The sequence below is a fragment of the Geospiza fortis genome, unplaced genomic scaffold (genome assembly GCF_000277835.1).
Source record: "Geospiza fortis unplaced genomic scaffold, GeoFor_1.0 scaffold603, whole genome shotgun sequence".
Taxonomy (NCBI): domain Eukaryota; kingdom Metazoa; phylum Chordata; class Aves; order Passeriformes; family Thraupidae; genus Geospiza; species Geospiza fortis.
Genome location: NW_005054460.1, coordinates 1433119 through 1444780, shown reverse-complemented (window position 1 = coordinate 1444780; position 11662 = coordinate 1433119). Strand labels below are relative to the sequence as shown.

The following is an 11662-nucleotide window of genomic DNA, read 5'->3' as shown; positions in this document are numbered from 1 at the left end:
ATGCTTTCTTGGATTTTATATTCAGAGCTAAACAGAAATGCCTTACGGGAGCATGGGAGGAGGATAAAGCTCCATTTTTGTCAACAGTAAACTTAAGGTCTGTTTTCTAGATTGATTGGCTTTTATGGTTTGTTTCACTTTTATCTGCCAGAAGGTTTAACTCTGCTGCAAAGTTTCAGCCCCAGTACACAGTGTCACAGCTCTGAGCAAGCTGTTGTGCTTTTATGATGGCAGTGAAGCAGCAGGTTATTTATAGCTGACAAATCAGTGAAAAGTCACATTAGCTGCTCTGAAAACTCCACATACAAATAAAAACTTGACCCCCAGCAAGCTGTCAGAGCAATTTCTGATCCTTTAGTTTAATCTTCCCTTTTGTGGATCACTGGGTAGGTAATAAAAGCGTATGAGTGCAATACAAATCTGCTGACTAAACCCCTGCTATTTACTTGCTGCTTACTTTTGAATTTGGAGTGTAGCTAATAGTTTCAAAGGTTGCTACATATTTTTCTCCTTTATCTTGCTCAAGTTACTAAGTGAAATGGGAAGTTAAAATGCATGTGAGAAATTTCTATTGCTCATAACTGCTATGTCATCTCTGTGAAAGGCAATCAGCATTACAGCCCAACGCTGGAACAGTGATGTTTATTTAAGAGGATTGGTGGCCAGAAATAAGCCACAGTGTCTAATCAGACACAGGCCCTGCCTGGGCAGCGAGCCACAGCGTTTATTGCGTGTGCATTTCTCACAAGCAAAATGGCTACGTACCGAGGCGGGTGCAAGTGAAGTCTGGAAGAAATTACAGTGGAAACAGCAGTTCTTAGCTTTCTGAGGCAGATTTAAGTTTATTTAAATATATGGGAATGAATGAAACTGTGTGGCTGTGAGTTACAGACAGCCAAATGGGGAATGTCTGTGGATGTGTGAGGGCTGAGAAGGAAGAACAGTGTTTAGATCCTGCCAAAGCTCCCTTAAGTCCAGATAAACATTCCCCTGGAAGAAAATATTTCAGAAGAAAAAGGAGAAAGAAATCAACCGAGGTGGGATCAGATTCAGTGCATGTTAAAGAAAATGAAGAAAAAAGACAATGTGAAGTGGAGATTGCAGAAAACATCGAGATTCATCCCAAGGGTGTGGGACTGGCTGACTTCCTCCCCGGGAGAGTGACAGTGGCTGGTAATGCTCTGCCTGTGAGTACAGACCTTTCAGTTAATATTCCTAAAGCAAAAGTTTTCTTGGACGAAGCAAAGAGTGATTTTCTTTGTGGGGAGAGCTTTCATGGTAATAATCAGGGGCTCGCCAAGTCTGATGAAATAGACACACAATTAAGGGAACAAGACAAGAGCAATTCAGAGAAACACTGTGCGTGGAAAAGGAAATGTTCACAGGATGATAACAGGAGAGAATTAGCATTCCTGAAGAAGTCCAGTGGTCTTTGTTATAGAAAAGGAACTACTTTGGATTCTGCTCTCCACATTTTAGGCAGACAACATGAAGAAGCTGAGTTAAATGTAACTCCTTGCAGAGTCATTGAAAATGTTCCAGAAAGCAGTAAATCTGAAAAGTTGTATCATTTTCTTTCTCAAAGTATAAGTGATCTGTTACTTGAACAAAAGAGGTTTTATCCTGATGCTGTACTTTCCCATTTACCAAAAGAAAAGGCATTATTTATCATTGCACCAAACAGGAGCAAGGTAAATATTTTGATACAGTGCATTATCTTTGAAAGTTAGCTTAGGATAAGTGTTTGAACAGTAATTTTTGTATTACAAAAATATCTTCACTATGCTGTGTATGAACCTTTTACCATGCTATGATATTTGCTATGCTATGGATATGCTATTGATATTTGTAGGACAGAACATATCACTTGATCTTTTTCAAAGGCTCTGTAATAACTCTGTTCTTTAGGACTATTGATATATTCTTGTCCTGTTTTTCTCTCTGTAGTTGGATCTGTTTCCCAATTTAGGAAAGAGATTTTCATGTTAAAATGTTGCTAGAAGGTGGAATGCATTTTAGAGATCTCATTCAGTATCTGTAAATTTCAAAATATCTGTAAATTTCAAAAGTATCTGTAAATCAGTAGCAGCAAATTTTATTACCACCTCTTCATGGTCTTGTAACTCCTTCAGGTTTTGTATCAAGGAAGGGAATATTTCTAATTCTCTTCAGTTATGACCAGTAGGAAGTGAAGAATGATAGAGCTATGTAGGCAGCTTGAAATAGAACAAGTGAACATTAATCCTGTTAATAGCACTCTACACTTTTTTTTAAGGATCTTTCCTCCCAAACTGTCTAGATGAGCTATTAATATTAATTATTAAAATTCCATCTTCCTCTGAGGGTAGGATTATTTTGTTTTTACAATAAAAGAAACCAAAATACAATCTTAGTTGCAGAATATCTGAAGGAAAGCAAAGTTTTGGTAACCATGCTTACCAATTCAATCCATATTTCCAGTTTTGCCCCACCTATCTTTGGGATAACTGAAATCTGTACATGTGAGTCAAATGCTGGTACTAGGATCTGGTTCAAAACAGATCCCCCTTGCTCAACAGGGACATCTGAGTTTTCAGTTGAGTGAGCAGAGGGAATGGGCATATGCCAAAGGCATTCTTTCCAGCAAAGAGCTAACTAAATGTCTTTTGCTTATATAATTTACTTTTCTAACAGGAATCAAACAATACTTTGTCTGAGCTTAGTTTTTTAAACATAGATAACACACCCAATTACGACATGCAGTTCACAATAGTACAAATAACCTCCTAATACACACAGAGATCTTTGCCCTCCTAATCTTAGCTGGAATTCAGGAACAGCTTAGGAATGTTCTTTGATTTGTACAAAACATCACTGCTGAGTAAGAGGGTATGAGGTTTGTTCAGCTAAGCATGGCTGCTTTTTCCTGAATAATGAAAGTAATGCCATTTCTAATACTGCTGCACTAATTACTCCAACCAGGTCTGTACCTCTTGTTACCACAGAGCAAGGGAGAAAAAAGATTTCTGTTGAGCACCTACATCAACTGATATTGAGAAAACATTGCATGAATATGAAATTACTGACACATCAGGCTAAATGCCTCAGTTGCTAAAATCAGTTCAGTTCTCTTTCTCAGCCCAAGATTCTCAGTATAAGTAATTTTAAGAACACCAAGGTTTGACCTCTAAACAAAACCAGGAAAAACTGGATTTCAGACTTTAATTAGTGTACAAACTCATAACCACTTTCCTTCTGATTGTTTTTGAGAACTAAAAAAGCATTTTAATGTCTTATATTTCTGTCTTTTTTATATTAAGTAAAGCTGGTATTTATAAGAGTTTGCAAAGGTCTTGTTAGTGGCCTGAGCTGGCACAAAAAGTTTGCAGTTAGCAATCTCAGCTTTAGCATTTTTTTTACTGTAGTTGCAGAGATCAGCAGCCTTCCATTACCTTGCCAACCTACCTGTGCTGTAATGTACTCTCAGCTTAGATAGTGCCTCAGACGTGGCTTATAATTGAAAGCATGTTGCCTTTCCAAACTGAGAAGCAGACACCAGAGGAAACTCATTGGTACAGCTGGATAATTTGCACTGTAACAGGATACGACATTTTACCCTCTGAAAAATATGGCCCCCTCTACTGAAATACATCCTTGGTGTTTCTTGCTGTGGCATGGATTCTTGCGCATGTAAAAATTATGATTTTGTGTTCAAATATGAGCTACTTCATTACCTCTGTTTTCCTGATTACAGAGCTCAGCTTAGAGGGATCTACTGAAGTGTTGCTCTTGGTTACCCATTAATAGCTTTGAGAGAAAAATTTCTTACTTTCTGCTGAAGCCTAATAAGCATTTCTCAGCTCATAGTGTGGCCCAGGAGAGAGATGATACACCACCAGAATCATGCATCTCTAGCTCATTATATACTTTTGTGCAGTTTAGTGCATTATCAAGTTTAGTCTTGCTTCAAAACATTTAAAATACGATGGAATCAGAGGGTAGACTTCTTACTATCTGTATGAGTCTTGCTCTTTTTCTGTTTGCAGTATGAAAATGAATCACAGAAATCCAGCATCATTGTTGATCTCTTGGAAAAATCTTCAGTCTACTCTGCTCTTTGGGCTCCAAACCGCATCACTTAAATCAGTGCGAAGAAAGAGCTTGAGGCTTTTTGGTGTTTGGATTTTGTATACTGTGTGATGCAGGGGGAATTTACAGGCTGAGCAAAAGCATGTGCAGTAGCAGAAGTGAACACGTTCTCCCAGTTATAAGCAAGAGAGAGTATTTAGTGCCAGTTAAGACTTTGATCCTGAAATAGAAGGGCTGTATAGAGAATTACCTCTGTTGCTTTTTCTTGCATAATTTTTAATTCACAGGCTTTGAGATAATTTGGAGAACTGTATCCCTGGCAAACAACTGCTCAAACTCATGCAAATGCTGTAATTCATTCTTTCCACGCTTAAGGAACAAATGTGCTCTACTTAAGCAGTTTATAGTGACCAAATGATAGGCTTGTGGGATACAAAAGGTTCACACAAACTTTGCTTGGAAGGACTAAATTTTATGAGTAGAAGATCTGATTTCCCATAATATATTTTCTGTTCTATCATTCTTAGTTTAATAGTTCTTCTGTTTTTCTCCTATGGGAAATGATGTTAGAAATATTGATGATAATGCGTAGTTGGTGGACAAATATCTCTACTGTCCTTATGGGATTATCAAAGGAAAGATGGGATCTCTCCCTTCCTCTTACACCTTATTTTGTTGTGGTGGTATTTTACTTGTTAAGAAGTTTTAACTTAATAGGGCACCTTGCAAACTAGAGCCCATATTTGTAGGTGTACTTAAATATAACCATTTGACTCAGCATTTCACTTAGAGTATTTCTAATTTTAAAATACTATTCCAATGTTTATTAAAAAGTCTGAAATGTTAGCCTTGTGCGGTGAAATACTTTATTTAGAGAACAGAAGTGCTCAGGCTGTTTCAGGTCTCAGGCTGATGTTAATGTTCCTTAACCTGTAGTGAAATGGGCTACCTCTATGAATGAAAAGCCTTTTCCTTACTCTTCAGATGGCTAACTAGGGTGCTTGGAAGATTTTGGATCAAAAATCTGTTGACCTTCATGTAATAAACTGAATTAATGTTTTAGCCATCCAAAATTGCAATGGTGAGCTTCCCTAATAGTCATTGTCAGAGTAAAAATCCTCCTTGTGTTTGTGTCTGTGATTAAAATGTTGTTTATATCTAACACCAGATACTAGGACAGTCTTCAGAAGTTACCTTGATGTTTGAAATTACTTGTTTCCAGAGGAATCTAATGCGCACTCAAACATGCTGTGTTTGCACTCTCTGCAGTCTGAAGTGCACAGATCCATCCCTGCTCAATTAACCGTGAAGCAGGCTAAGGGTTTGAACTCAGCACTAAGGAAGGGCCATTAGCAAATTGCATTGCTAGCTTGCTCATGTTAGAGTATATTAAAAAACCTGATAATTAAGGATTATGATAAATAATAATTAACAGAGGACTTTCTGAAAATGACAAACAAAAAATATAGGTTTGGGTTTGTTGTTTTTTTTTTTTTGCTAGACATCTGGCACTTGGGGATGACATCATCTCTTTCAGAAGCATTGTCCAGATAAGCAGTATATGGTTGACTTCATTTACATTGTGATCTGGTTGCTCTGTGATGAATAGAAACTAAAGCTACTGAAAGAACATTTAGTTTGCTTTCTTGCTTTGAAATCCCAAACAATAAAGCTAACCCACAGGAAAATCTTGTATACAGCTGAGTTCCCTAGATTTTTACAAGAAAACTTTCGAAGCGATTAGAAGTTGGTCTTCTGCCACATTGTATTTTCTGTTGTCTTTACAGACACGCCTCATCCCATCTGTATTTCATTTAGTAAATAATCTTTGCAGGATTTTGATACCTAGAAAGTTACAAATGATCACAGTTCTCTACTGTGTTTTGAGCTAAAAAAAAGGGTTTTTTTCCCCTTCTGTTTGATCTTAAAAATGTGCTGAAGCTGGAAACAATAGGATGCAAAAAATGCTGTCAGGTTATTTAGGGGCTATTTGAACAGTTAAAATTGTTTTGCTTTCTAGCATTGGTGTTTGTATTTTTCCCTTACATAGATCCAGCAGATATAATGGCCTGTGATAGATATCTGAAGTACTGCATTCACAACTTGTGATTTTGGGGTTACTTGAATAGAAAGTAATGTAAATTTTTCCCCTATATTAAATTTATTTATAATTTGCTGTATAGCTGTAAATGCTCATCATTCCCTGTAAGTATGAGAGGCGGTAAAGCAGAAATTGCATTGAGCTCCATTGCCCTGACATCTCTTAAGGGCTTCCTCTAGGTTCCTGCTTCCCAGTGCTTCCCACCACCTTGTCTTAGGCCATGACATAGCAACATCAGTAGGCAAGCTATACATCATTCTTGACACTCTGATTTTGTAGCTCTAATGTGAGAAAACCCCATAATTTCCAGCCTAGCCTGTTGGAATTCCCCCTGTCAGAGCCCAGACAGAAGATATCTTTGTGCGCAGAGATTCTGAGGCTGGGAGCAGTTGTTATGACCAACCCATCTGACCTCATGGGTGTAGCCGCCTGCTTTATGCTAGAACAGGATTGCTGGAATTTGCACAGCGCAATTTACAGCTCTTCTGCAGCAAACTCAAGCACCCAGAGTTGTTTGTGGGCAGACCTGCCCTGAGCTGTGGCCTCAGGCTGGCTCTGGAGCCAGAGCACCCCTGTGTCTCTGCAGCGCTGGGTGTGTGCTCGTGGGGAGCAGCTCCCTCCAGGGGGGCTCACTGAGGTGCCTGCTGTCTATTCTCAAGCTGTGGCATTGCCTCAAGCCCTCTTACCTCTGCCCAAGCAGCTCTGCCTGCTTTTTGTAATGGCTGAGCCACATATGCAGGTTGTTATACAGTACCTTGTGGTACTTGGGTTCCTGTGTAGTTCATAATAACACCTTATATTGTCTCTTGTTAGGATAAGTGGTAAAAGGCAGTCACTTAGAAAAATGAAAACCTGCCATAGCACTTCTTTTGTCAAGGCACATCTTATTTTTCTTCCTTTTTAGAGTTTACCTTTACATTGAGTACAATTTCTGTAACATGAGGTACAAACAATACATGTGCAAATTAGGGAAAATTTGTATTTATGCTGTGGTAGTTTTCCTTGGAAACTGACTGAACTTCATTAAGGGATGATCTAATGAAGTAGTATTTGAATGTAAAATTCCCAATACTTTCCTGCTTTCCCTGATAAGGAGTTGATAATCCTTAGATAATACAAAATTGAACCTTCTTGATCAGACAAAATTTCTATTTATAATCCTTCAGTCTTTTAGTCATTCCTAAAACACTTCTCAAAAACTTTTGTCTTAAAACTGTTATCAGTTTTCACTCAGAATCGCTGTTTTGTCACTGAATTCCAGAACATATACTATAAATCAGTCTGTTTTAAGAGAGGAATTTCATAGCTATGAATAATATAAATGTGGTTATTGTATAAGTGTGACTATATACATATAAAACATATTGAATTTTATATATACTTACATAGTATTTATACATATTAGTTGTCATACATAAAAATAGATTGTATTATCAGCATAAATAAACAGTTAAGTATTTTGCATTATGCAATAATATTATATTGTACCCAGAATTAAGAGACTGAGAACTGGCTAACTGAAGAAAACTGTGAATTTTGTATTTCACATTGAAGATATTAAGAGTGCATAAGGATATGACATGAAAGAATATTAATACAGTACCTGAATAATAATTGTATTCCTGTATGCAGATACCAGACAATAAATTCTCCAGCAATGCAGAGTGATTTTTCTGCAGTATTTTAAACATTCTTATGGATTAGATGTAACTGTAATTTTTACATTAACTGTGTTTTAGATATCTGATATCCATGTTACTGGGGAGTCAGAGGACATGTCTGCTAAAGAGAGACTGCTCCTGTGGTCACAGCAAACAACAGAGGGCTATGCTGGAATTCGTTGTGAAAATTTCACTACCTGCTGGCGCGATGGAAGATTATTTAATGCCATCATTCATAAATACAGGCAAGTACTCTGTTTGCTCCCTTGGAAAATGTTAATTACTGCATTTTAATATAGAAAGAGAGAGGGCTCTATGGTTTATGCTGTAATAGAACTGCAGCTGTGGTGATGACACTGACTCTTCCTTGGTGATTTCCTGCTCCTTGCAGCCAAAGGATGCCTTGTTAACCTTTGCATGTCCCTCCTTCCTCAGAGAAGTATTTCCAGGAATCCTGTACATCTTTCATGGGGTATGTTCAAGCTGCTAGGAAGCATGTTTCCAGAATTCAGTCTTCTCCACAGTCCTTCTTTGTCATACTGATGTTTAAGTGTAGGCAGGGCAGAGGCAGAACTGATCACCAAAGTCCAAAACTGTACTGCTGGTGAAAGCCATCAACTACTGTATGACTGTATGATATGTCTGAGATCCCTGTCTTCTTCCTTGTGTGACTTTACCCTTGGATGGCCCTGGAGTGTAGAGCTTCTTCAGTGTTTATGTGTGGAGCCCAGACCTATGCTGAGATGCCTTTTCATGTAAAAGGGTATTCCCATGGAAAATGTGACCAGCTGGCTTGAATGTTCTCAGTTTGAGAAGGGATTTGTGCTTTTGTGACCACACTCTTACAAAGTTAAGCAGACATTGTAGAGTCACTGATGGCTGTGACCAGAGACTAAAGGTACAGGATATTAACTTGAAATGCAGCTGAAAGTGTCTACTGATAGGACAGGATTTCTGATTCTGGATTCTAAGTGAGAATAGGTCTCTCTTGACAAAGCTGACTTTGGCATCAAGCTTGTCAGAGATTTCATCATTGATCTTCTCACTGTTCTCTCTTGGTTGGTGATGTATCTTCTTTATTGTGTATTTTATTGGTTCCTGAATTGACTAAGAAGGTTTATGTCTTAGAGGACCACGTGGGAGAGTATTCTACCTGCTGGGTTAATCAGTGTGTACTAACTTGTCCTTGTCCCAACTGCATGAGGCTTTCTGGGTTTATCATAGCATGTGTAGTTTGTACTCTATGCCCTGGAGCATATAATAAGGAAGTTTAAGGGTGCATGATTTCATTGGTATAATTTGAAGGAGTGGAAGGAGTGTCCCCAGTAAAGGCAAATTTGTTTGTTTGTATTTTTTTTGCACATCCAGTGAACAGAACCTGGAGTAGATTATTTTGGTTTGGTTTTGGATTTCCTCTTGTGGGACCACTTGGCCCACCACAGAAGGAGGTCTAGGTAGACACAACATACATGTGATCCTTATGGGGATTAGGACACTAAAGTAAAATGGGAGATAGCTGCAGCCTTTTCCTCACAGGCTGTGTATAAAGGCTGCAAGCATCATGCACCGTGCTCAAAGTGCCTGAGAAGCTGGCTGTGGCACTGCATAATTTCGTGGTAAAACAAAGCTGCATCTCAGTCAATGAGGTTGTTTTCTGACATGCTTCTGTTCTGGGTAGCTGGTCAGGGAGGAGGTGCATGCCAGCAAGAAAGTCTCTTTTAGTAACATTGGCAAGACAAAAGGAAATAGCTGGCAGAAGACAAGGCTGTTTTGCTTGGGACAGAACAACCAAAGGAATGAACATAGCACAGGCAAGTATTTGAAAAAATAAACAATATGAAAGATACAGAGGGATTGGACAGAGAAAAAAAAGGAAGGAACTTAATGAGATGGAGTAATGGAAAATATTTCCCAGAGCTTCTTCAGAACCTTGTAGCTCTTGCATAGAGCAGTGTAGCCTTAACTGGTACAGACCAGTTAATAAATAATGAAAAACTTGAATCCTGTCCTCCAGCTGTGCAAATGTTAATACCTTGGGATATGACTGAATTGCTTTTTTGGATCAGTGTTTCTGGCATTACCCTGTGAGTTTCATTCACAGTGTTTCAGCAGGGAAGAACCGGCACCTTTGACTGCAGTGTGTTGCACAAAGCAAGTGATTCAGTGACTGGGGAGCAGAGTCCCCATTTATGTGCTTCTGTGCCAGTTTCCTTTGAGCTTAACTTCTGTCTGTAAACATAACTTCACCTAAGGATTTTGTCCTTCCCAGGAATGTTTACCAACCTTATCTAATGTGTTTTTGCTGTGAGAAGTTACAGGTTGTTGGATTCTGTTTCCAATGGAATGAGAGTGAGATTCTTCTGCTGATTTCAATGAGTTTCTATGTTTCTTTCCTTTTTTGTTTTGTACCGTTAAAACAGAGAGAATAATTTCCAGCTATTGCTCACAAGAGAGGAATGATCTTCCCAAACAGTCATCTGTTATTTTTAACTATATTGTTTTACTCCAGAGACCTCTTTTAATGCTTCATTTGTCTTCTGAGCAGTAAGTAGGTCTTTTAAACACTAAAAGATCTGCTCAGTTCTGGCAGTGATTCTCCATTTGCTCTGTTTGTCTGTTTTAGTAGCTCCCAGTTTGTGGATTACAGGTGGTGTCAGGAGCTGGTTTGAGCATCCTGTGGGTGCTGCCAGCTGGTGTGCTCCACCAGGGTGGATGACCAGATGTGCCTGCTTGGATGGTGGGATGGGACCGTGGTGCTGCCACTGTGGAGTACCCTCATGGGGGCACAGCTCTCAGTAGTGTTGCAGCATGGCAGCCCCCTGCACCAGGTGTGCTGTGTCCACTGGAGATACTTCTCTGTACAGAGGCACCTGGGCTGGGAGGAGAATCAACTCTGCAAATGGGGGACAGGGCTCTTCAGGTGGGACATGACTTCCAGTCCTGGAAGGGCTTTAATTGGGCCCAGACCTTATTTTAAGGGCCTGACATTTAGTGCTATGACAGTAAAACCCAGAAGGCTCAAATACCCCGGTTAGTAACTAGAACTGCGGTGTGCTGAGCCACAGTAAGCTGTGTGTTGGATGGAGGGCACATGCCATGCCAGGGCACAGCAGCAGGAGCTCCCTCAAGAGGTCCATCAGGGCAGGGCCTGGCACGTTGGCCATTCCACTGCCCCAGTCAGGAGCAGGGCAGCCAGGGGGGCACCAGGGCAGCCCCAGCCCTCGCACTGGGACCTCCCTGGGGCTGTGCTGGGGCTGGACCTGCCATGTGTGTGTTGCCTGCAGGGTGGCTGCACCACTGCAGCGCCATAGCTCAGCTGTGGGCCAGAGGCCAGGGCACCAGCAGCTCCCAGAGGACAGCCCTGGCCCACAGCCCTGGCACCAAGGCTGAGAGACCTTCTCTAGATGTACCAGCGAGAGCACAAGCCATATGAGTCCAACACGATCCCTACAGTCAGTGGCCCATGAGACAGGGAGATGTCACTGTCCAGTTCCAGGTGACAGGATAGGAGTGGCAGGTCATAATTACCTCCTCTCCAGGCATACATGAATTTTTTTTTAATTGCAAGTACATACCAGCTTCTAGACTTCAGGAGATTGCTGAAGCTGTGAAGGGCTGGGTGAGGAGCTGGGCTGTGACTCAGCTGCCAGCAGGCAGGGAGCCTCTCCCTTCAGCAGAACTGGCAGCCTGCCCTCTCTTAATGGCAGGTTAGAAAGGTTTCTTTTGTTTTTCTCTCTTGACAGAGGATCTTAGCACCTTTTCGTGCAAGCAAGCTGAGATTTGTGGTGCAGGACTGCAGGAATAGTGCATGGATATGCCATGTCTCCCTGCT

At 40.3% G+C, this 11662-nt stretch overlaps 1 protein-coding gene across 1 annotated transcript in view; it reads left to right on the top strand.

Moving 5' to 3' along the window:
• The first annotated feature begins 550 nt into the window (after positions 1–550).
• DST (dystonin) overlaps positions 551–11662 on the top strand; it is a 167307-nt gene continuing 156195 nt past the window's right edge. The window contains 2 exon segments of the mRNA XM_031062760.1: positions 551–1187; positions 7909–8075. Of these exon segments, the coding sequence (XP_030918620.1) occupies positions 900–1187; positions 7909–8075 (455 nt within the window). The 5' untranslated portion in view covers positions 551–899.